This window comes from Rhopilema esculentum, chromosome 16 (genome assembly GCF_057945365.1).
Source record: "Rhopilema esculentum isolate cy_ngs chromosome 16, ASM5794536v1, whole genome shotgun sequence".
NCBI classification, from domain to species: domain Eukaryota; kingdom Metazoa; phylum Cnidaria; class Scyphozoa; order Rhizostomeae; family Rhizostomatidae; genus Rhopilema; species Rhopilema esculentum.
This window is the reverse complement of record NC_142830.1, coordinates 14,360,590-14,387,382: the sequence shown is the minus strand read 5'-3', so window position 1 is coordinate 14,387,382 and position 26,793 is coordinate 14,360,590. Positions and strand designations below refer to the sequence as shown.

The window sequence follows — 26,793 nt, the reverse complement described above, 5'->3', positions numbered from 1 at the left end:
TGCTGGAAGATACATACATGGTTTACCGTCGAAGTACCAACTGTCCCATGTACCATAACATGTACCTCTTTAACGGTAGGCAACCTCTATCTATTTCAATCATTGCTTCAAATTTTCAGAATTTTTCTTACCTTTACATTTATTTGTATCTTTATCTAAAATTGCCTTGGTGGAAATTATAGCACCGTATCTAGAAAAGATGAAAAACCATTAAAATAATATAGCAAGGAAAATGAAACGCTGTGAGCTAAGCATGGCCAAGCATGGCAGAAATAACATAGTGCAGGGATACCGGAGAGGAGGGCGCGGGGTTCAACCGCCCTTGTTGCCTTGTGATAGGAGGGGCAAGGGGGGACAAAGAGGGATAACCACCTCGGATTTGCTACGAGGTAGGGATAACCACCTCGGATTTGCTACGAGGCAGGGATAACCACCTTGGATTTGTTACGAGGCAGGGATAACCACTTCGGATTTACTACGAGGCAGGGATAACCACCTTGGATTTGCTACGAGGTAGGGATAACCACCATAGATTTGCTACGAGGCAGGGATAACCACTATAGATTTGCTACGAGGCAGGGATAACCACCTTGGATTTACTACGAGGCAGGGATAACCACCTTGGATCTACTACGAGGCAGGGATAACCACATTGGATCTACTACGAGGCAGGGATAACCACTTTAGATTTACTACGAGGCAGGGATAACCACCTTGGATTTACTACGAGGCAGGGATAACCACCATAGATTTGCTACGAGGCAGGGATAACCACCATAGATTTGCTACGAGGCAGGGATAACCACCTTGGATTTGCTACGAGGCAGGGATAACCACTTTGGATTTACTACGAGGCAGGGATAACCACATTGGATTTGCTACGAGGCAGGGATAACCACCTTGGATCTACTACGAGGCAGGGATAACCACCTTGGATTTACTACGAGGCAGGGATAACCACCTTGGATTTACTAAGAGGCAGGGATAACCACCTTGGATCTACTACGAGGCAGAGATAACCACATTGGATCTACTACGAGGCAGGGATAACCACATTGGATTTACTAAGAGGCAGGGATAACCACCTTGGATCTACTACGAGGCAGGGATAACCACATTGGATTTACGTTTAGATAACGACAATAAAGTAACAATGTTAAATTGAACTGGGCGGGGACACAGTTGATGAAGACAGCGTCATACTGGCGTTAATCACATGCTAGCAAAAATAGAGCAGAAGAAATTGTGCCAGGTGCTTCTATGTATCTGTTTTAGAGAAAAACCGGGGTTTGGCAGAGATAAAGCGCTATTTTTGTGATCTTTAAATAACTTGGGAAGCATTTCACAAATTGCTCGGTTTAATTGATCTAAACGATGGTGAAAAAGCTCACTTTAAGTTAAAAAAAGTACACTTTTTCGCACCTAAATAAGAAAAACCAATGCATTAAATAACCATGAAAGAGTTTGCGAACAAAGGCGCTTTAAAGAAACAATAAACAATAATTGAAGAATGAATGAATGAATGAATGAATGAAGAAAACCAATCGAAGCCGGTAAGCAAACATGATAGTATGAACTTAAAAAAGTAAATTGAAAATGATAGGTTTTGGCAAAAAATTCAAAACTTTAGATGATTTAGCTGCCAAAAAAGGAAGTATAAACCTTAGATGTGATATTTATTGATCTATTGCTTTACTTTATGAAAGTTTGAAATGCATCAACAATACCACTGTTTTTCTATTCTATTACAGTTTGTTCGTTTTTATCATTTTGAAAATCACCTCTGTTGCCAAAAGCCTTGAACACTTTTGCCAAATTTGAGTACAGGAACAGACTAAAAATAGGGCGTTTAAATCAACGGCGATTTGAGAGACAAAATTTATTGAATGAAAGAATTTGGGGTTATCTTCATGCTTGACATGGTATTCATCTTCACTGATAAAATTCATTCGTGTTATATAACTGTCTGAAATATTTCGCGACTTTTTGTACCAGTCATAGGTTCGGCCTTACTTTAGAGATTATATTAAAAAAAGACAATAGAAGCAACCAATGGAGATTACAAAAAAAAAGAATCAAATCTTAACCAAAATTGTAAAAGTATGAGTACTCACATTCTACACATATTCACAAGGTCATCGTCAGTAGTTGAAGATGGCAAACCTCGTATGTACAAATTAGTTTTGCTTAGTTTTTCACCGGGCTGCGGGGACTGCATGCTGGAATAGCTTGAAGACGAATGCGAAGGAGGAGAAACCATCTGGCTATCAGCGCCTCTAGAACTATTTCCCATTGGTACATACGTCTGCAAGCGATGGAAATTGGACGTCTTAGAAAAGGAAAATTTCAGCACAAAGTTAAACCCTTTCGTAGATACTTAAATTTGACTGTCAAAATGCGGTTACATCTGATGAATACAACACAAACTCATTTAACGGTTTCCTACCAATACTTTATTAACTCATTGTGATTTCCACTTTATATTTTTATTTAACAATTAAACTCGGGCTTTTTCATCAAAATAATTAATTAAGATTCGATTACAGCAAATACAGTATTTCATTTCACCCATGGTTCGAAGAGAATTTTTACGGTTGCCGCATTGTTTACCCATATGATGGGAATTTTAGAAGGAGAATTGGCTTTTAGAATAACAACCACAAGTACAGTGCAAATCATTCATATTCATCGGAGAGACGCTAAAAGAAGTTATAATTTGCGAGAAAGACCGACTGAAAGACAGAACTGTCAAATACCAAGCCACTATAAACAGTGCCTTTTAACTAGGGGACGATTGCCCCGCCAACCCCTTTTACTTTCCATTGTTTCAAACAATAGTATATTGTCCTCCTCTTTATATAAACAAAGGCTTGCCCCGCAGCTAACTTCCCTTGTATAACTTGCAATGTTATTTGGCTTGTTGATTCTTTGGAATTCCATTAACCATCATCCGAAAAACTGTTATTCGTAATTTTATACGCCTAGATTTGTGCAAAATGACACTGATAATGTAGTTTGTCAATATTGATCTGCTCAAACTAATGGTCCCAAAGCTCTGAAATCTGAATTTGATATGATATGATCGCCTTGATTGAATGAACCCGTTCAGACATAGAACGTAGCATTCCTGGTGTTATGGCTTTTATCGTTTCGGTTTCGTTGTTTCTTTGAGAGTGAATCGTTATAAATTATTCAATTTGGATAAAGATAAAAACAACGACGGAATCCGGAAGACATTTGATATTAAAAGTGCGGTCGAAATAAGTTTTCTGTACTTTGTATCAACGCGAACATCACCAAGAATCGATTAAGTTGTACCTTATAACATCGCTTTGTTCGTTCCATTGCGTTAGTCCGCAAAGTACATTCGTCACATTTTGAGTTAAATTAACACTGGGACTTTTAGGTTTTGGGGCCGTAGAAATTCGCTATCGCGTTTTTAGTTTCGTTGTTGAATGGTGGAGAAAGATTTGCGCAATGCCTAGAAAATTTGGAACATCTGGTGACCATGCAAAAATTATAAGGTGACAATTGTAAGGTGTAGGGTGACAATCGTTACCAAATTCGTATAACAAAATGTTCTATTTCAAGAAACTTTGGCTTTTTATGTTTCAAACAGCCAGCAAATCACTGTTCTTCATCGGCAACTGCATGTGTTTACATCAGGCACCGCGCAGTCATTGGGCTGGTAGGGGTTATTGCCCCCCACTTTTGGCAATAATAGGTTAGAAACTTTATGGAAAGGTTAGCCCAACACAACTTTGGCTAATTTACTCTAACGAATCCTAAGTAGTAGCAGATCTTCTTGACTATAAACTCTTTTTGTTCATTTTCAAGCTTTTTAGAAGGGGCGTTTCCCGGCTTTCTAGAGGGCGTGGCCCCAAAACTATTCGGTCACTCTCTTTTTACCTCACCCAGTACCTCAACCCCCCCCCCCCCACAGTGCCTGGTTAATACAATTCCCCCCCTTACACACAGTGCCTGGTTAATACAAGAGTTCTTGCAGAAAAAACTGAAGGAACTTAAAAAAGAGACCAGTATCCAGATCATAGAGGAAGGCCTGTTGATTGATTGACCAAAAAACTCTGATGAGGCTATTGAGGCCGGAAATTGCGAGGCACTTGTGGTTTCCGCAAAACACCATACTAACCAAAGAACGATGTGCTAAAAGGTGCGCAGAAACTAAATAATTCTTGCTAGCTTTCTAACGAAGGGATTTTATGGAGATAAAAACGGGATCATACGGTCTTCAATCGTTTTCAACCCACCCTTAACCTCTCCTTCTGAATATCAAACTTTCTCATCGAAAACAAACGCAGGGTACTCACTATGAGAGGCGTTAGGGGTAAAATCTCCCTTGGAAAAAAGCTTCATTTCGAAAACGAGGGAATTTTTGCCTTCTTAGGCTACTTCCTCGGGTAGATAGCTAGCTACGGCTTGAGCAGAAGGGCTTTATCACATACGGCAAATAATTGACACTTACCGGGGTATAAGGTGAAATTAAAGCCAGTGGAGCAGGCATTCTTCCCTGGGTCGGATAATGATATCCACCAAACTGGGCCCAACTCTGCGGAACATTTGATGGTGGCCAAACTATAGGTGTCTGAATTAAGCTAGTCCGCATTGTCCTTCCATATGGATTTTTTGGGGAAGTACTTCTAGTCTGGAAAAAAGTTTAGATAGTACATTAAATAGTAACAAAAATACATCCTGTCAGAAATAAAATGGAGCTGCTGGTATACCGCCATTTCTGTCTCGGCCTTTGCAATTCTTTTAGTCATTATTTTGTTCAGTTTATTAAGTACTAATTTTATATGTAATTGAAGATTATTCAAACATTATTCATAACGACATCCTTCGCAAATGATACAATAACATAATGACATAACGAATCAGTTTCTCAAGTATATATCCTGTTCTGACACAGCCAGAAAACATCCCACGAATAAGAAGTTTCAATGGTGGGTCTCCAAATTTGAAGTTCAATTAGATTCATGGAAGCGAGGAATTCGATCAAATCTGCTAAACATCTAAACGCTACGATCAATAATGGTTCATTTGAAAAAGTACAATGGCCGTGTTGGTAGAACAAGTTCTTTGACACACCGACCTGGGAAAAACCATTGAGAAACGGCCACAACCACAAAATAAAAATCAACTGATGTCCATTTTAAGAATTCATTGAATGTCTTGCTCTTTGTTTTGAGGCAAAAAAATGCTTTCAAAGTAGCTAGAAAAGACTTTGAGCCGAGATATGCATTCCGGAAATATGGCCCTTCTATCCAGATCGATTTAATATTTCTAATTCTCTGGTAGACCACTTTGGATTATGAAAAACGAAGAATGTTTCACATCCCGTGTGCAATTTGTTGATTAAAATTTACGAATTCTCTAACAAGCAGCCATTTTTACTTTATGCCTGTACAAATAACCAAGAAATGTTTTTCGCATTTTTAGGTCTCAAAACTAAAATCAAATGGGATACTTTAATTAGGAGCCAGGAAATAATCTCGGTTATCCAATACTGTCAAAATGACAAACTGCCATGGAACGAAAATGGATGAAATACAGGCATATTTTGAAAATGTGTAATTGCAGTTTGAAAATGAGTTAGGACAACTGAGAAATAATCCATTTGAAGAATTACAAAACATCGGACTCCGAAGACAGCTTTTGTGAAAATGAGAAATCCCAGAGGATACAAGCTTCAATCCCTTAACGAGAAAGTAGGGTACCATTGGGAATCGGAACAGATGACAGAAGATAAAATAATAAATAGATAAAGCAAATAGATATACCTGCAGACATTATCTTAATTTCTTAACAATTCAGGGTCCTTTGCTCTTAAAAATTTGTTTTCTTTGACCGTGTCCCTCCCCCTAAACCCCCGAAAACCATCACTGGCACACAACAAACTGATGCTTTTCCTGCCTACTTTACTGGAGAAATGTCCTGTCCTTCCATTGAAGAGAAAGGGGCCACAGATTTTGAAAATTATTTCGCTTGCCAATCTTTTCAAAAAGTTATCAAAAAGTCATCGTTTATTCGAGAGAAATGACAGAGGAAAAATTTGCTGGAAAAGGTTTGAAATACTCACTTGTCTCCGATCATCTGACCTTTTTTCACGATGAATAACTTTCTTCGGTTGCTGTTGATGTGAACTTTGTTTCTAAAAAAGAAATTATTTGGTCGTCATAATCAATGTTTGTACGACTTGTGTTTACCACGGCGGATTTCAACATGTAAATATTACTGATTGAGTGTACCCCTATTAAGTAACAGACAAACATCTGGATTCCAGAAGGCGATGAAAAATTCCAGAGCAGGTCATTTTGAATCAATGACCTAAACAACAGAATAATAGAGTACAAAAGAATTTTTTGGTAGTTGTCAGTGGCGTCGCGTGACCATTCTCGCTGGGAGGGTGTAAGAGATGCAAAACCATATTTTACCGACAGAAATTCTTTTGTTACATTAATATTTTGTTAAATTTATTGCAACATGTACACACCCACCCCCAATCCCCCCCTCCCCCCCCCACGCACGCTACGCCTCTGGTAGTTGTCATTTAATATTGGAAAAAATCGAGCGCGAAACTTGAAACCCCTATCAGTACTTTGATGTCCAATTTACTGAGTGTCTATTTGTCTCATTTGATGTTTTATTGATCTTTGAAAACGAATGTTAAAAAGCATTTTTCCAAACAGAAAAATAAAAACGGGAAGAAACTTTGTTTTTTAAAAGGAAAAATCGAGCAATTTAATGTTAGCAGGTAAAATTTGAGTAACATCCTAATTCAGTGTCAAAATCAATGGCTTTTAAATTTCAAAGATAAGCATGTCAGACTTAAGTAGCAATCTCGATCACAGCAAAGATGATGCCACGATATCAATAATCTGTTTTATCCCTTATATTATAACTTTGAATGACTTAGACCCAGACTCCTTATCCAACGCTCACTTCTTAATAAACTCGGGCCCAGATCCCAAGCAGCAATCGGAAAAAAGCAGGTGCAAAAACGTATTCTGAATTAAAAAGAGGGAGCAACCCTTCACCGAGCAATAACGATATTAAATTTGAGCATTTTGGCTTACCATAGATGAATAATCGATTTAGGTTTGCTAAATTGGGAAGAATCCGGGCTTTGAAATAGCTCGTGTTGTCGAATATTTGTGAATTAAAGAACGCAACTTGACAAACCGTTTGCATTTTACAACGGTGCAACTTGACAAACCACAATGAACTTTCGTATGTGAAGTCTCTACAAATACTTTGAGGACATATTTCACTGGTAATTAAAATTGCCTACATAATTAAATATGATGAACGTAAAGAAGATCCTATAACGCTTGATCTCCGCATGTTCACTCTCATCTACTTTGGGCAGAATTAAGGAAGTGGAGAAATGAGGAACAACACATCCACATTCATGACAAACCATCATGTGATTCTGTTAAACCGGCTTATCAATTATTTCTTACCATATTGGCGACCTTTATTGTTTCGCAAGGTTAGTAAAGTCATTCCTTGCGAAGCTTCTCTGGCCAGCTACATATCAAAGAAATTCTTTTAACTATGGATAAAATGCCTAGAATTCGAAGGCCGAATAGAAAACTGCTTCTCCAGGCCACAACAAAAGAAGTTACGGTGCATATTTAGGGCAGGACCTTTGACTTTGGCACGACCGCAGTGAGAGTCAGACAAGATAGCGACACAAAGATGTGGCAAAAGGAAGGTTAGAATTATCCAAGGTTCGTGACAAGAATTCAACTCTTATTGAGTGCTGGCATTTAACTAAAGCGAGGCTACAGAAGCATATGAACCACTACATACGAGGTTCCGTACCAAACTCAAGAACTGTTGCTCTTAGCAGCTAGTGAAAATTACAAATGCATTTTGACTAGGCCATTGAAAGGGAAGCATTTGAAGTTTACTACGTTCAGAACTGCGCTTGCCATTCAAAGGATGGCAACCAGATAGTGTGTCGTTGAAAAGCACCAAGATCATAGATAGATGAACTTTAGGCCCTGGGTTTATTAAAATTCCAACTTTCTGTCTTGATGCACGCTTTCTTCTAACAGAAAAGATTTTCCCCTGAGCACCCTAGACATCTTATTCTAACCATGCCCCTCAAATGACACCATCTGAAACAATAACGAGCAAATGCAATAAAATGACAAATTTCATTTGCCCAGCTCTTCTCCAGGAGCTGAGAAGTTAGAGACGATAACTTTTTTGCTTGGGAAATCCAAACCTTTGCAGTGAAATCTAATCTGACTACATTATCAACTAACAGTACAGGCCAGTGTAGAACGAAGAAAACTGATACCGGTGAACGGTTTGGTGGTTGGTAAGTTTATTCCCGGGTCGTAATATGGTTTATGGACAACTGTAAACTGAGCAGTTGTTTATGAAACGAAACCATGCTACAACCGTGTGCATATCCAATATCTTTCAATCAACAAGATGGTGATACGCAGACACGCGGGAATCAACGATATGACATGCAGACCCTCGGGCAGTGATGCTGTGTAATGTTCGTGTGGTTCAACCATCTTTCAAAGAATTTAAACAAGTTGCAAAACAAAGAATCCCAAACCAATAATTTGCTGAAAAGATCAGCCGAAGGAACCTAGTGGCAACAACAATCAAAATTTCTTTTTCCGTAATAATGTAAATCATGTTTTGTGATAGGCATAATAGGGGGATGGGTTTCAATCGGCCATCACTAACAGAAAGATGAAATGCAAAAATTACCAACATCTTTTCTAAAATTTTGGCAGGAATTAAAAGTTTATTATGCTTCACCCATCTCAAAGTGTTTTCACGCTACTGCAGTTCACGAAGCTATTGAAGAGAATCATAAAAAGCAGTATTCCAACAAAGGAGGCTTGTGGAATACAACACATAGCAAGAAACGTCAGCTAAAGAGAGGAGTTTTCTGTCGACGGGGGAATTTGCATTGTACACTGAAACTAAGCACAAAAGGGGTTACCAACAAGATCAGGCACGTCACTTCAATAAACCATTTTCGGTTCTTCTTATTGCTCTGTCGTGGTCAGGTCGGTCACGCCCAAAACTTTATGGTATCGACTGGTGGTCTGGAAGCGAATTCCAAATTCTGCTTGTGCAGTAAGGCAGTCCATGATACCTTGTATTGAATACTAATGACTGTTGTGTACACTGCATATGTTGTAGTCAAAGGTGGTGGTTGGCAAAATTGATGTGTATCCAATTGTTGAAGAACATGCGAATAAAGATGAGCACCGGCATTTTGAATACTGCAAGTTTGATGCCTTGACTGATAAACTGAGCGAAACCAAGGATGTGTATTCTAGTATCAACATATCAACAAGACTTGTTTTGAAACTGTACAGTGCAGGCAGTAGTCATTGCCAGTAGAGAAAATTGAAATTGAAAAGTTAGGCGGACAGTGTAAAATGAAGCGACTACAAAAGTGTTGGTCTCAATTTCGTACAAAAATATGCGGTGTTCAGCCTCCACCAAATTAAACATTTACCAAGATTAATGGGAATGAAATTCTTAAGCAAATTCTGCAGAAAGAAAGGCTGGCAAAACTATTTGAAATACGCAAAAGTCAACCACAACACAGTTTAAAAAACATTTTCAACAGAGCCAGGACTTGATACCAGTTACAAGGAAATATAAAATTTATTTTTACAATTTCGCAAGAAATAAATCAGAAAAACGCAATGTCGAAAGCACCATCAATTATAAACCAACAGAAAAATTCTTGAACATGGCATCCAAGATGTTAGTAGCCATGGCTATTTCGCTGAAAAATATTATCAAAAAGCTTGTTTATCTGCGTTTATAAAGAACTAAGAAAAGGTCTTAGTATTAACTAAAGAGTCTAAACATTTTGGGGCCTGTTTTTCGAATGTTTTTCAAGTATACACAGTTGTATCATTTGGTTTGATAAAAATAGGTTTGATATAATACCCTATTGTTTTAAGTAGCAAGTCAGTTTTTTGACAATTCTATCAATTGATGCACAAATTTCCCATCTAGTTTCTAGTAAAAGATCAAAAAAGTAGTTTTGAGTAGCGCCAGCACTTCTATGTTATCGTGTAGTCTTTAGTAAACAACAAAAACAATGTAAACAGAAATAATCTCAAACAAAGCTTTGGTAACGGATGCTTTTAAGCTGGATACAACATTGCAAATATTTGAGCAAAAACATGCTCGATGTGGATGCAGTAAGGAATGAAATAAGCTACACACAGAAGCACAGGCCTGCATTGTTGCAAAGATCATGTTGTGGTTATGCATTCGCCATGTCACAAAAGAACTGCCTTTCTTCCACAAACCTCAAATTACCTCCTTCTTTATGGAACATGAATCACAGCATGTTCTTTAACAAGAACGATCATGCAAAGAATGAGAATTGAACAAACCGGTCCAAAAAAATACTAGCTGGTTTTTCTAATGGTGGCACGCAAGGGCATTCTCAACAGGTCATACCATACTTCAGAGGGTACTAATGATCCTTACAGACGGGAAAGTCCATCTGATGGATTATGGGTCAGAGTTGGGGGTACACTCTTTCTTTTATAAGAACCAGTAAATTTAAGTTCAGGCTGACTGTTCTTAATTTTTTCGAAAATCTGAGGCTAGATTGCTCTTAATTTGTTCTGAATTAATAGGGTGTAAGCAGTGCGAGTGCTAGCTTTTTCGCTCTGTACAGGCCTCATTTGCCAACGAAGTGAGTGAGACAGCCTTAATTTGCTGACAAATTTGAATATTCACCGAAAAAGCACCCACACATCGCTAAAAATCCTCGATTTGAGAAAAACGTTGTTCAAAATTGCAATTTGCAGAAGCTCAGCCTCAGCTTGTTCTTAATTTGTTCTAACTTAATGAGTGTATACATCATTAATGAACTTTATTATGATACTTGGTTACTACAGATCATTAGAAATCAACGTTCTTCTCTTTGACCTTCACTGCCATCATAAAGGTCTTCTCTCAAACGAACGAGAAACCTGAGCAGATAGGCGATGCAAGTTAACTAAAATGTGCTTACAAATGGGTTCATTTCAAACAGTCATTAGGATTTCAATTAGCTCCCACTCCCTGGAAAAGAGCATCTTAAAACAAATTAAAATACATGAATTTTTCTTACAGATTTTACACTGTTTCTTGTCGATATGCTGATAATAAATATCTTGTTTACTTGCAATTTATAATATTCAAACACCGTTTATTTTGAAAAACTTTGACCCTTAATCAAATAGGGATTTTGCACTGAGAGGAGTAAGGGGGATGAAACGCAGAGGATGTCCAGTGTTTTTATGTAAAAAAAGTCCAATGTTTCGATGCCACAGCAAAGAACTTTAGTTAAAATTTCAAATACTACATAGGAGCTTGGGCTGAAAAGTATAAAGCTCTATTTAAAGTGTCTTCCTAAAATCTGTTGATGGATTAAATAAATGCTATGTTTAGAGTTAGATTTATGAAGCTTATATTAAAATCAATTTAATGTTATGAATTAATTAAGGCTCAGAGTCAATTAATGATCAGTCTCCAGGATGTAAGACTATCTAACCTAGAATTCCGTACTAGGTATAAACCATGTCGTTAAGTCATCCAACACTGTGCTGTTGGTTTGAAATCCAACTTCCTTAGGTAACAAGCATCCGGTATGGTTCATCCATTTTGCCAATTTGTGCAAAAAGAGCCACACCTTTCAAAACAGTGAAAAGACATATGGACTTCTGCAGGGAAATAAAATCGGTTCGAGAAGGCGTCTTTGGCCTAACCAGTAATGCTAGGTTGGTGTGTGGGGACATAGAGGAACTGAACCCTTGAAAAGAAAATACTGTCTATTTGGGCAATAAATATTGTCTCTGTAAACACTCGGGTATCCTTGTTTTCCTTTCATACTAATACATCCCTGCCAGTGTAGTTAACTGGGAGCAAGCGAAGTTCAGGTGCAAAGCAGTTAACATTTAATATTGACAATGCCGGAAAATGTGGTGCGTGTTTTACACTTGAGTTACTTAAAACGCTTGCTTGAACATACTGAGGGTGTGGCTGGGATTAGGGGGTTCTGAGTGGCGAGGAAGTGCAATTAAATCGGGCGAAGGGTAAAGTTTTTAAGGAGATTTTGATAGGGGTGCGCATTACCTTAAAAAACTGTATATGTTCAAAGCAAAAGATTATATGAATTGGGTAATTATAAGACCTGACATTTTGGAAAAGGCAATTTCTATTGCAGTGACTTAGAGAAACGGCTTAGAGCATAAGAGCACACATAGTTGGAGTCGAATTTTCCAAGTTAAAGTTGAATTGATACCAAAGCCACTGTCAAAGTTGTCTTTATCAACTGAGTACGGTTAATGCAAAAGGCCTTTTCAAAGATGAAGGGCTAAATATTAAATCTTGTAGACTTTCCTAACAAATGTTCCTTTTGGGATTTGGCTGCCGCATATTAAAATTGCGATTCAATTACCGAGGAGCCGTGCGGGCCTCACGGTGGCTGTTGCTTGCTTCAATTTGTCGACGGATTAATCCTGTCTTGTTTACATGTTGAAAAACCTCGCATAAAAGAAGGAAACGGGACATGACATTCAAGCACTGTCAACACTGCCGGTTTTCATTTCTCCAGGTCGGCCACACACCCCCCTAAGAGGAATTTCACGAGGCTGCTAAACAAAGATCTACTGTTACAAATAACAAATGGACAGCCAGGCTAACAGTTCCAGCTCAAACATAAAATTAATTTGCGAGGAAAATACCTTTCTGTTTTCATAATCTGCATCTCCTATGTCGTCACTCTCAACTTCAAGGTCATGAACGGGACTATCTTGTCCATTTGCCACCCTACCGTCAACTTCTATTGATTGACTGCTGCTCATACTTTCCTCTTCGATGACCAGGACTGGAGACGTAGCTTTGCCGGTGCTCAAAATGATGTTCTTATCAGCGTCCTTGTCTGTCCCATTGACTGAAATGCTTTTCGAGTTCAAGTGTGGCAACGGGCTTTTCGTTTTTATGTTATCGAGTGTCTTTTTATCGTCCACTTTCCTATCACCATCACTTCTTTCGCTCACCTACGGAGGCCAATTTGAGAACTGCAGGAAATTGGACACAGGCAAAGAGACAGCACAAGTCTGTGTAGCATTATTAACAGACAATTTTGAAGCTGGCCACAACAAAGCCCTAGTATTTTGAGGCTTTTTTACCTAAATTAATGGCCAAAAGGCTGCATGCCAGATTTATCATTTGTACAAAGCATATGTTGGAATACTCCTTGCAAGTTAGGGGAGCGGGTTTTCTTCCCTTCCGTGCTTGGGATCAGGCGATACGGTGTATTTACAAAGGTCGATTGCGGTTAAAACAAATATTTTATTCCAGCTGCTCACTGGCTTTTCAAAGGCGCCTGAGCTGTGAGCAACTACCAAAATGAAAAATAAAAGCTCAAATAGAGGGTATCTAGCTAGAATCTTCGTCGCAAGCTAGAAGCAAGTGATTTAGAAAGTTGTATGCTGGTCCTGAATTAATGCCATTAATCTTGTTACTGCGTAAAAGCAGAGTGACGACCGTAGAGATAGGACGACTCACGCGAAGCCGAGGGCGACGGCTCACAATCTAGGATTGATTCTTTTGAATGAACTTACAATTCATGAATAATACACGAACATCAACGGTGGCAGGTTATCATTTGTAAGCACTTATTCATGAAATCGTACAAAATCCTGATCAAAAGAAACAGGAAACTTTCACATTTTGACAGGCCGTTCATTTAAAAACATTAAAAAACACAACTGTTTAGACAGTGAACTGAATTTAACGGTCTTGCCCTCCCAGGGGGCTGATTAACCCTATTATCGTAACGAAACAAGGCATGCAATTAATACAAACCATTTGATTTCCTTCTGAGATGCCTTTATCACGCATGTAAACAATGTTTCTTGACTTGAGATGTGCAGAGAGCGCCTGAGTTATACCGGCATTTCCTAGAGATCGACTTGTGTGTGTACTGTGTAGTTACGCCAAAAAGACTCGAGTTGTAATTGTAGAAAGGGCTTAATTTCTGAGAATACCATGCATACCAAGGCGAAACATTGCGGCTTTCTATTGGATTCTATTGATTGTTCTCAACACACGTTGCGTGATAAAAACACTCGAAATGACATGGCTTTGACCAATCAGCGTTGAGCAACAAGCTTCTTGTCCAAAAGACAATAGGAGATCAGCGGGGCGCTTTAAACATATTTTATCACTTTTGATGTACCTTTTGTGAACGGAAATGTGACCACAAAGCGAAGCAGTGCATGGATTGTTATTCAACTATCTCGAAAATTTGTAAAGAGCTTAGTATTCTAATCCTGACCTGCTATGCTAGTATATTTACTTGAGGCCAACAGGACCTGTCCTAACGTTTGTCGTCTATTTACAACTACACGAACTTAGATCCCTGCGTAAGGCAACACCCAACTTGCTAAAGTTGGCACGCTAAACAAGAAAGTCCTTAGATTTTCGACGTTTCTTTCACTTCGGTCGCTTTGAACAACAAGGGTATATCTGAGGACATTGTTTGCTTAAGAACTGCTATGAATGGGCTACATGCTCAGCCTGACCAGCCGGCCTACCGAGCTCATTTTGAATACCATGTACCTGTTAATGGCCTTTCAAACCTTGCGATTCAAACTTCACTCAATAAGTTTACGCCATGTAATTAAATGTACGCCAAACGCATTCCTAACGCAGATCACTATAAAAGGCCTCGAGACTTGCTTGTATTGCGGGGCTGCCTTTGAAGATGTCGTGCATTTGGGTAACAATAATAAACCCTGGAAGAAATGGATATATCGGCTGCAGCGTTGATTGTGCGCCGGCGAAATTCTGAATGGGCGATCAAGAGGTGATTGAATCTTGAGGAGCGTGCCTTGTAAACAAACCGTGATGGCCTCCACGAAATCTGGCAGTGCGTGAAGTGGCTACCTGAGTACACAACAGGGCTTCAACCCAGAGCATGAAAATGGAAAGGTAACTTACCATAAGGAAAGCCGAGCTTCGCTCAAAAGCTAGCAGTCACTAATGCCTTGAATATGGATGTCAGGCAATCGTCCTAATTCTGGACAACTCTCCTGACTGAAACTGGGCGGTTACCAGGACGCCAATCTCGGGTGTCTCTTGTCAGATGTGGCTCTTCGCTGAGGCTTGCACTTTGAAAGCGAGTAAAGACCCGACCAAAGAAACCAACAGTCATTCATCGAATACCGTGCCCTTTGTTCCCCTAAACCAAATCACATAACCAGTTCATATTTTATTCATAAGCATTGTTTCTTGAAACTCTATGCTCTCATGCTATGTTCAGATATGATTCTCAATTCACCATGCTCGGCGGCACGCAAGCATTATACAAAATTTGCCCCCATATTTTGCGAATATAATCACTTAAAAGGCAAAACCATCATCACACGGGCTTAAACTTGAAATTTCCATCCGAATGAATATTTATCATATTTCAAAAAAGCCAAAAATTACTTTCGTCGTCAAAACCCTTTATTTTTTTTAAGATACACTCTCATGTGAACGGTTGTACGAAGATAAAAGCCTCAAAATTGGTAAAAAATAAAGAGAAAATTTAGAACAAGCTAAGGCTAAGGTTCGTTAAAATATAAGAAATTTGTTATTATGTATAGATCTCTCACAACATGATAAAGATCATGCAGAGGTTGCTAAAGAAACAATACATGCACTTTTATAATACCCTCCTAATGTTTTTTTTTCAGTAACATATTGTTTCGTGTCAAAATCCCTCCAATTTTTATCAATTTAATATCCAAAATAATTAAAGAACAATTTAGGAACACTCTATCTACAAAGTCAAGTTGCGTCGTTGGCGTTGTTATTTCTTTCCACCAACTGATAAAAATTATTTCCTTTGTCAAAAACAATTGCCTTTTGTAAGCGACAAATTGGTGTTTGTATCTTCACACATTTTCCATAGAAAACCACCCGTTACATGCAATCTAAATTCTGATGTTACGAAACACGCTTTATAAGGATGTTTGTCAAAAAAATTGCAAACGAAACTCCTGATCAACAGAAGTGTTTGTTGCAAATAAAAACTCTACCTCTGTTTAATTGACTTCAAGCTGAATGCAAAAGAGAAGCAACAACACAACAAGAACAGAATGGGTATTCACTTTAAAGATAAACATTTTTATAGTGTTCTGTAAGCATTGTCAAATTTCCTCATTTTTGCTTCAGGCCTACAGATAGTGCAATCAGCGTAAATGAAAACTCAATTTTGGCCTTGGTTTCAGAGCGTAAAGTGGGGAATAGGCGGCCTCCTCTCTTCTCGCCTCCTCCGCACTCTCCCGCAACGCCCTACCGCACATTTGACGCTCTGGAACCCAAAGTTACCCAACCTGTGCTTCCCTTTGACCAAAAACTATATATGGGTAGTTCACTTGCTATCTTTGGTCAAGCATCCTCTTGTGTAACATTCTTATATCAAACTTCATCATAAGGTCTACCTACTACATCTTTAGCTGGCACAACAAAACATAGGACCGTCCCAAGCTTTTACCTTTTTAACAAATGACTTGCAGCACTCTATTGTCAGTAATAGGCCAACCGCTCAGAAAGTACCATAGCTTGCTTTGTAATTTTTTTCATACTTAGCTTGCTTAGAAATTAAAGTTAAGATTTTTCTTACTAAATACAACGCTTCAATTTATTTATTCTGACTTGATAGAACTTGAAATTGGATGTGTTGATTATCAGGGATGTGTTGATTAAATTTCATGAGTAATGAAGGCTGAAATAAAAGTTAGATTTGCTAATAGTTGAAATATACCATTTTTTAGAAAAGAGAGAGGAGAACTTGATAATCAACTCAAGCGATTCAGTAAGCCACTACATTAATTTTTTGTGACCCTCCTTTATAAGCAAAAGGGCTTCATTTACAGGACACCACCGAAAAATAACAAATTCATTTATACGTTTCACCTTTTCATCTAACACTAGAAAATTGGCATTCAGGTTAACACTAAAATATATAAAACATTGACCTTTAAATAATTGACTTATTAACCTTTCTCGTTCGATTTCAAGTAGACAAGCACGCACTGGAATTTTAGTTTTCGGGATGGTGCCTTGCGATGGTTACAAAATAAACTCTTTTTTTGATCGTAACGACAACTTTTTAGAAACACAAGCCTCGAAATCATTCAAAAATTAAGAATAAATTAGAGCAAGCCGAGGCTGAAGTACAAATTGCTTGGTAAGGTAAGTTGAAATATGGGGAGAAAAATAGGTATGTGAAGAAGTAGAAATGGACAAAATATCGAAGGATGGCTAAAAAGAGACACCAACATCCGTTGGTAAAGAAAATAAGGTCAGTCAATACCCTGGGGACCAGAGCCTCATGAATCCAGGGATAAAGTAGACGGCTGCGCTGGCACAAAGTTTTCAGTGACTAGTTTCAAACCATATTTCTGAGAATAATTAATGGAGACTCTGGCACCCAGGGCAGTCAGTCAATTGCAAGCCTACAGCTGTTATCTAGCCTGAATATGGTCTTCTGAAGGAGAATATGGTCTGCGACGCAGGCTAGCTATTATCTGGCCGGATCAAATTGAACCCAAATAAAGTCATTTTGCTGACGAATGATGTCTTCTCAAAATTGAAAAATATGTTCCAACAAAGACATATCTCAATTTAAATTATGTTTTTGTAAGCAAAGCCTGAGACCCTCCCGTCCAGCGGCGTTGGTAACCAGCCACCTGGCTCAACACACCCCACCCCCATTACAGGACGAAAGTTACTGAGTTGCAGATTCCCCTTGGACTTCAAAACTTGCTATTGTGCTCTTAACCAATTTACTTTCAACAGGGTTGAACAAGCTACTACTACATCAACAGATCAGATAGAAGAGCCTGGTGTTCGATTGAACACAATTGAGAAAAAAATGTAATTTGAGAGTAGACCTAACATTTTAGCATAAAGTATTAAAAATTACATCAAGGTGAACAATGGTGTTTCTAAATCTCCTTGAATAGTCCGTAATTGTAGGCAAAATCTTCAATAATAAAAATAAATGAAGCTTATAATGATAAAAATAGAAATAAAAATGAGGCTTATTGTGTCTGTCTAAGGAACCCACTACATTCAACAGTGAATTATAAAAAGATAAAACTGGAATCGTACCAAGCAAGGAAAAAAATTGTCAAATATTTGCCAAGAAGAGATAGGAAATGGAGATAATCAAAGTTTTTGAAGTGACTCCCAATGAGAAGTATTGTTTTACATTTTGTTTTTTTGGTAGTGATAAATCTTGATGCAAAGGAGCAAACGGAGAGACGTGAATGTAATGATGGATAATGGATCGCTTGGCAGAGGGAGGTAAATGCAAGAACTTCTTTGTTTTATCTTGGTAATAGCAGTTATGTTTCACAGTATAAAGACAATGAATTCTTGATAGAATTTTCTGTTATCTGTTAAAGCTTTACCGGAATATTTACCGGAAAGCTTCACCAAAAACTTTTTTTAGTACGGTGTTTCTGGGTGGTACTAGAACAACAAGCAATTCTAGACTTGCTTAAATTATGAATTAGTCAAGGCTGGCAACCATACCGTCGCCAATCTGAATGGAATGGTGACCTGTTGTTTTCACGTGCACACAGCTGCGCCCAAGTGCAACAGCTGCCTCAGGGGAGGAGGGCTTTCCATACCAAATTCGGTAGAAACCTCAGCTTACCTCTTATCTTAGATTGAGGAATTTATTGAGATCTTTTATTTTCTCTTTTGTATTTTGTTTTAGTCAATTACCCCTGCCTCCGAGCCAGGAACACAGAAAGAAGACCAGTAAGGGACCAATAGTTCCATCTTTCAGGATGCAAATGTGTTTTCCGGAATGAAGAAAATACTTTGAAGAAGAACTACAAACTTTATCTTGTTCCTACTCAGTGCTACGTCCTTGCTGAAATCCCATCTCCATTAACTAAAAAAGTTTCGTCGTGACAAAATTTCGACAAATATTTTGACCAAATTTTCTTTGACCAAGTTTTCTTTGACCAAATTCAAAATGGGACGAAATTTGGTTACGACCAAATTTTTTGCATTTATTATTTTTGATAATTCCCATTGAAAGCCTATTATATGAGGCCAGAAATCAAATTTATGTTTTCTTTCAATCTAGTCAATGCCAACTTGGTCATTATCTTCATTTATATCGAATTCATCGTCGGCATCGTCATCATCATTGTCAGTTCTTGGAGTAACTTCGTTTTTACCATCGTTCGATAAAAAGCAAACCGTTGTACCAGTTTGCAAAAATAAATGAATTTTCAATAGGAAATGGAGGATTGCTCTAGCAAAATTTGTTCAAAAGATTGCATTATTCAGGGACTGGAAGCATCAAAATTCGAAAATTCGGTTTGAAATGCTGCCTTTGCAATTTTACAGTTTAAAATACTGCCTTTGTGTGACCAAGATTTATTCAAGGGCGTTTCCTACACGTAAAATTGGCGCTCCCTCTTAAAAAGGGCTCAACCACCCTCCTCTACTCACCCCCCCCCCAATTCATGCCCCCCCCCAACATAGTCTATTTGCTGGCACCGTGGCATGAAGATAGTGCATCTAAACATTTCCATTAAACTGCAAAGCAGCACGATGTTATTGAGTCATACCGCCTCTGCCCTGCTTTACCCGGCCAATTCCATTCATTCTCTCGACCTATGCAGATCATTTTGCACACGTTCCAAACCGTAAAACTCCGTCCGTTATCCGCAAAATTCCTTACTGTACTGTTCACCCTGCGGGTCATTGTGAATAACTTAATTTTGGTCGAGTCAGCTCTATTCTCTGCAACTGGCAAAAGGACTTCAGTCGGGCAGCGAATGGAAACATTCTAAGAATGCAAATGTAATTAAAAAGGCAGCCTTGTCACGGCAAAAACAGTTTTGAAATTTGAGCTTCCCGCAACATCTTTTAGATCACAAAGAGTGGAATTTCAATCTTCTCTATCAGGTTTTTGCTACAAACCTTGGGTCACTGCCACTTGAGGCCGTAACCGTAATGGGTCCTTTTACATGTTTTAGACTACGATTCGTATTTTTATTTTTTTTAAATTACAGATTCATTTACCAGTGAACAGTTACAATGTGCAACTACTTTATAAACCATAGTGATAAGTTAGAATATTAATCAGTCCTTTTCCTTCCCCCCCCCCCCCCCTCCCCTCTGTACATCGTGAATGAACTTGCCTCAGCATACGTTTAGACCTGAAAACCTGAAATCAATCTCATTCAAACCCTCCACGACTTTAACCCTCCTCTAGTCCTGCAGACAAACTAGAGATCTTTCCTGTTGTTACACGCGCTTAAATTTACAAAGCGCGTAACAACCCGCGTTAGGTCACTTGCATTGTGGAGGGTTTCAATTTAGCCGTGAAACCGCGTTTCATACACTCTAGATCTTTTAAGTTGACAAGATTTAGCCATGGAACCGATAAGTTATTGGAGGCTCTAAGCATATCTGAAAGAAGAGGCTTCCCTTCGAACGAAGCGAGCAGAAAACTTTTTGCAAGCACACCCTTTAGATCAGCTTAAAATACATTTCAGAACATTTCTTGTAGTGTTTTTTTGAACCGTTTAAAACATTTTACCATTTTTAAGGCATGCTTTTATTACGATTGATTAATTCCAGTCTTAAAATGGAATTCATTACTTTATGAGGCACTATGGACCTCGATTATTCCTTGAGAAATTAAGCAATAAAAGGATTAATCCCATTATTGTTTTCTTCTATCTTTTTACCTTTATTTTTTGTTTTTATAAAAACACATTTTTGCAAAAAAGTGGGGGGCTTAAGCCCCCTAGCCCCAATCTGGCGCCGCCCATGTTTTCACAATCTTAAAATAAATTTCAAAATCCTAAAATACTTAATGTATGTTAAACTAAAATACAAAATGGCTAAATGTATTTCCAAATCCTGAAATATGTTTCAAAATCTCGAATTAAAAAAATGCGCGCGAAAATGATCACTCCGCCTGTTCGCCAGTACAAAATGATCATCCGCCTGTTCGCCAGTACAAAATGGCGCATGCGTTTTGTCCAGCTCGTGGTTAAAAAGTAAGAGATGGGGACCGATTTTGTATGCATTGCGGTAAGATGATCGAGGAAGTAAAGGAGCCAGCTAATCGGTCAGCTACAGCTTCCCTTGCGTTATTCATGGCTGAAAAAACTGAAGAAAGGGTGTCCCGTTTCGAAAGAAAAAGAAGGAACGATGATCCTGCAAATGCAGACAGGACTCTCTGTTCCGCAGATGTGTCGCACAAACTGTACAAAAATGAGTTTCATCTGTTGTATTATGGCGGCAATTGAAACAAAACATGATGCAAATGACAGTGGATGTGTCCGAACTAGAGTTGAAGTACAACTAGAGTTGAAGTACAGGAACACTCTAGGTTTTAGAATCTGGATTACGATTTCAAAATATATATCGAGATTGGGAAATACATTTCAGGATTTTTATTTCAATATTACGATTTCAAAATATATTTCGAGATTGTGAAATATCTTAGGAACATGTATTTCGATTTAAAAAAATCAGGATTGCAAAATATACTTTGCGATTTGGAAATATTGTTTGCGATTTTATAATATTTTTTGCGATTTTGAAATACTTTTGGCGATTTCAAAGAAATTTTTGCGATTTTTAATTAGATTTTGGTTTGGCCCCTATCGGCCACCATGCATTCCACGCTTAGGAATTATATTTTTTACGAAACTTCATAGCCAGGTTATTTCGTTTTTGAGTCACACATATTAGGAGTACGAAATTATAGCGTCAAAGCAGAAACCTGTTTAAACACTTAAATCAAAGATTATTAAGAATTCAGAGTCAGAAAAAAATAATGTCACCAGTTTAGAATTTAAATTTTACAGTTGTATGGTCAAACGGCACAGACAGAAAATTTAGGGCTGGTTTTCATATGGTATAATTCGTCGGTGATTGTTTTTTTTACGTAAAGTTTAAAATTAAGCTTCTATTCTTTTATTCCTGATGAAGAGTTATGCTTGAAACGTTGTCTCAATTATTCATTTCTTGTATAAAATCGTTATTTCTTTTAGCAAATTTTTTTACATTTTCTGTAACCATTGCAGAAGATCGCAAATAACCAGTTTTCATATGATGTATTTCATATGCGATCATTGCAGACAGTGTTTGCGATGATCACCAATGAAGCACCACATGAAAATCAGCCTTAAATTGGAGGGAACTTAACTTCTACTTCTCTAGTTGTTGTACAATTGCTATCTATACCTTTCTTTATCGACATCAATTCCGTCCTTCTAGTAAAGATGATATTTAATTTCGTTCCATAACCACAATTTCGTTTCTTGAGATTTTTTATAATATTGAGCTTGGTTTGTTTTCAATTTTAATTTACTTTATATTTTGTTTCAAATTTGAATAAAACTCTATTTGCTTTTTCTGCAAATTGATGTTGCATTAAAAATCTAGTAGGAAATATTTTTCTCTATACGTTTTATTTCCATGGCAATAAGCATGACAATAAAACATGCATATTTTCATTGTCAATCTTTACCTGCGCATCATGTACACTTATACTAATAAGAACAAATAATTATTCTTCAACGCCGAAAATAATATGCAACTCTAAATTTTCCTTAAAAAACCCTGGACAGGAAGCTCCATTTTGTTGCAAGTCTGAGGCAAGTTTGAAAGTTGCGTTGTTGCTGCTAATTGTGCGCTGGGATTTACATTATTGAAATAACGTTATGCTTTAGAGAAACATTAAGAGCTAAAATGGAAAAATTACTTTTCCTAAGTTTTAGCAAAGTATGAAGCAGGTACCTTTCTTACTAAGGATCAAATTCATTTGCTTATACTTGTTGAGATGGGACTCGTGCTTCAAGAATTCTTTGGGTCTTCAACCCTTACACTCTAATTAGAATTTACACATTGCTATTAATTACAGAAAACTTATTCATTTTAAAAAACAACTACGAGTTTCTGTTCTTCAATAAATTGAAAACTGAACCCTTATTCAAACTTATTTTGAAGAAAATCTGTTTCTAAGTTGTAAGATAGCACAAGAAACAAAATGCACTAGAAATATGATGTTCACGAGGCCGAGAGAACTTTGTTTGTAATTATCCGACGGGTGTGAATAATTTTTTTTCTTCAATTTTTTAATGGGATTCACGCTTGCACTCGATGGGTATTTCACTTTTGCAAATAGCGTACGAGATTTTGCCTAAAACAAAAGGATTTCCGGGGATTTTCGAATAAAACAATGGGATTTTCACAAAAGGTGTACGGGATGCACATGAATATTTTTCGATAAACCATACAAAGCAATTAAATATTATTTCATTCCTCTCAATTTTACACAAAACAAATTATTTTGAAAACCTTCCTTATGAAAAGACAGGCGAGATTTTCATCGAATGAATTTGCTGGTACACTAATAAGCTTAGTACTAATTCATTTTATGGCATAAATAGTTGTTTGTCTATGATTGTGTTAAACAAATTAAATTAAAGTTCAGAAGCAATATCAAAGTTATCAATTAAAAAATCAATCGATATTTCTTGCTTCTCGGATTACAAAAAAGAATTTTGTTAACGAACGCAAAAGCCAGAAAACATCGAGCACAAGTGCGCTGTTTACAACAATGCTCAATTTACTTGCCACCATAAATGATGAAACATAATCAAAATAGTTTTTCTTAGTCAACCCTCAATGAGAACTATGGATGCGGAAATGGCTTACGAGCAGAGCTTATTCTAAGCTGGATTTAGGCCCTTTTTTGGAGATGAAATTCAAAATGCGGAGCTGGATATGAAATTATGTGGAGTTGGAAAATACAAAGAGAAGTTTTTTGTTATTTAATTATTTCTTTTGTCACACTTCGTTGCAATAAAATAGTTCGATTGTACTGATGCTGGAAAAGTTTCGGATTGCGAATGTGATACAAATGCAATACATCTAGGATACAAACAGCAGATTATGACGTAATTTTAACCAACACCCAGGGCTGCCAATTGGGGGCAGAGGGAGCAAATTGCATCAGGACTTCGAGGTCTAGAGGGCCTCATAAAAAATGAACTCCATTTTGAGAATGGAGTTAACCAAACGTAACAAAAATATGCCTAAAAATTGTAAAAAATTTTAAGCAGTTACAAGAAAATGACTGCAAGAAACATCCTGAAATGCATTTTTAAGCTAATTTAAAGGTTGAAGCTGCACAAAGTTTTTGTTCGCTTCGCTCGCAGAGGCCATCCAACACATGTAACAAGTTGATCTACTACAATTAAAATATTCAGTGGATTGGTTTGCATTTGCTGTGACAGAAACCTGGCTTTAAAGGGTGAATGGCGCCAAGAGATGATATGATGATTTCTGGACCTGGAAATTTTCCTTATAATAAGCTCTGCTTACGAGTTCCTTGCAAGCTGACTTTTAAAAGCAACGAAAAGAGGACTTAATTGCTAGAAGAGTTGTTTAGTGATCTATAAATAAAAATTTGTTGTTTTAGGAACATTGTTGAAAATTTCTCTCACAAACCCAATCTTGTTCTGCTTTTTGAAGAAGATTTTTCAAGATTAAGGTAATGTCTAAAGGGATAATGGGCAATTTTATTGACTATAGGAATTTACACAGTTCCAAGAGAAAGAATCAAAACGAAATGGCACTCGGCTCAGATAACTAGCAAGTTCAAAAAGGTTGACAAAAACTGCCATATGTGGATGTCGAAAAGTCTTCTATAATTAGATGTCATTACATTACCCTTCCACATCATATCACATTAAAAGTCAACCTCAAAGCAATTTTGTAGAACTTAGCTTGGAGGGGGGGGGGGGGGGTGTTGTCACATGGGCACATGAGTATCAATCAAAAGTGTCACAGAGGCGTGAGGGACAAAGTCTTTCTCCCCTAGTTAGAATATTTCTTCCCTCTTCTCTCAAACCTATGGTGCCCATTCATCAGAGTGATTTATCTACGAAGCCACCTCTACGTGCTGCCCAAAACAAATCAGAATCAGCATTTAAAAGTTAGTATATTCATTTAAAAGTTATTCAAAAGTTAGCGGACTTTTGTATTCAAGTGTTGAAATAAGCTTAAAGGGGCGTGGACAGCCAGTAGCCTTTGCGAGCGTAAGCTGGGAAGGCGGCCATTTTCGTGGTCCATGAAAATGGTGGAAAGCTGTTAGCACAAGCTGCGCGCAAAATGAAACCAAATAGAAGCCGTCAAAAGCGATCTGAAGCGCTAAATTGATTCGAGAAATTTCCCATCGAATTCTCCTCGCCATTTTTGTCTTGTCTTGCACACAGTTAAAAAAACAAAACAAATGCGAGCGCGAAAAGCATGCTGGTTGCACAGGCCCCTTTAAACTACAATGAAAAACTATATATCCTGTTTCTATGACAAATCGCCAATCTTCACCAAAAAGACAATAACCGTCAATAAAGAGATTCAAAAGAAAAACATCAAGGAGACTTTTGAACTTTAACTTACCTTTATCTTCAACGCCATCTCTGTCACGAATAAGAATTGAGGCATTAATCCAATTTTATTCTTCTGCCACCTCTCTTGTTCTATTTATGACTCTTCTCGGTTTCGAGAATTGATTTGTCTATTCTGTATCTAAAATAGTACGAAGGATGGATAACTTGCAATGAAATTGCAACTAAATCCAGAAACACAACTCTTAAGAATTTTGTGTTTGTTTACAAAGAATGTTTTCATTGTAAGCTTGTTGTTTAAAGGAAAGTTATTGTTTGAGTATTTTCTGTCACTGCAAATAATGCTTTTTTCAAGGTATCTAGTCCAAGATGGCCTCTAACCTAATTACAACAATAGCCTGAATTTGAATAACAGTTACAATATTTTGTTACGTGTAAATACAAGCATAATACAATAATACAATTCCCAACAAAAAACGAAATAATATTTACCAGCATAAATTATTTACAGACGAAAATAAAAATATTCGTTTAAACAAAATATTAAGTTGAATATTATTTTTCTTCTTGTATCAAAGCATTTTGATACAAATTCGGCAACCGAATTATGATACTTCGAGTCTTCTTGACTCAATATTTAGATAAATTGATTCCAAATTTTTAACTGTTTTAAAATAGTAGGTGCTACAAGATTAAGTTTGTTCAAAAGGTAGAATCTTCTATCAAAAAACTCTGGGCATACCATCTAGAAATAACATTCATCACCTAGAAACTGTCAACCTGGCATTAATCTATTACAATAAGAAAGATGAAGCAAAACCTACTTTTTGATAAATGTAGATTAGCCTGGTACAGCAAAATAACGTGTTGCCTTGGCTTTTGTCTGATTGAGTTTTCAATTCTATCTTGTTTAAAGGCAGTGTGTCAGTACATAACATGCTTAAACGGGAGTGCAGCTTTGCCTCATATCAATCAACGAGGTACAAGCAACTTGGTCTAAACCAATCAAATATCAAAATAGAAGAAAATACGAGAAAATATAAAAGGTGGAGCTACAGCTGCAATCTTTGAAAAAAGTTTAACATGTATCTTTCTTAACCTTACTGGTTAAGATGTATAGATCTTTCGCTCTTTGTATCATATTGTTCTTGACTTTTATTAAGTTTAATAGCAATATGTTTCAGTAGATTTACATAATGAATAATTTAGTGCTAAAAAGTACTAAAAATTTTGAAGGTTTTGAATTTATGAATCAAGTGAAGCTATAAGGAAGTAGAAATTGAAATATTTCATGCGATTTCGTTTCAGAAAAACG

General features: G+C 37.3%; 1 protein-coding gene and 1 long non-coding RNA gene across 4 annotated transcripts in view; one reads left to right on the top strand and one right to left on the bottom strand.

The window, feature by feature from the left end:
- Nucleotides 1-15,204, bottom strand: part of LOC135682582 (RNA-binding motif, single-stranded-interacting protein 2) — a 30,298-nt gene extending 15,094 nt beyond the window's left edge. Inside the window, exons 1-6 of one of the 3 annotated variants that reach the window (XM_065197545.2) lie at nt 15,025-15,204; nt 12,762-13,076; nt 6,098-6,169; nt 4,484-4,663; nt 2,115-2,329; nt 132-190 (exon numbers count right to left, since the gene is read on the bottom strand). In XM_065197545.2, the coding sequence (XP_065053617.1) occupies nt 132-190; nt 2,115-2,329; nt 4,484-4,663; nt 6,098-6,169; nt 12,762-13,076; nt 15,025-15,027 (844 nt within the window). In that variant the 5' untranslated portion in view covers nt 15,028-15,204. Of the gene's footprint in view, nt 1-131; nt 191-2,114; nt 2,330-4,483; nt 4,664-6,097; nt 6,170-12,761; nt 13,077-13,887; nt 14,090-15,024 lie in introns of those variants that run through there. The other 2 variants (XM_065197543.2, XM_065197544.2) reach the window with 2 other exon arrangements.
- Nucleotides 15,205-15,369: 165 nt separating this feature from the next.
- Nucleotides 15,370-19,215, top strand: LOC135682586 (uncharacterized). Its single transcript, XR_010515709.2, has 3 exons — nt 15,370-16,173; nt 18,308-18,384; nt 18,803-19,215. It is a non-coding gene; the product is annotated as an uncharacterized LOC135682586 (long non-coding RNA).
- Nucleotides 19,216-26,793: the final 7,578 nt, after the last annotated feature.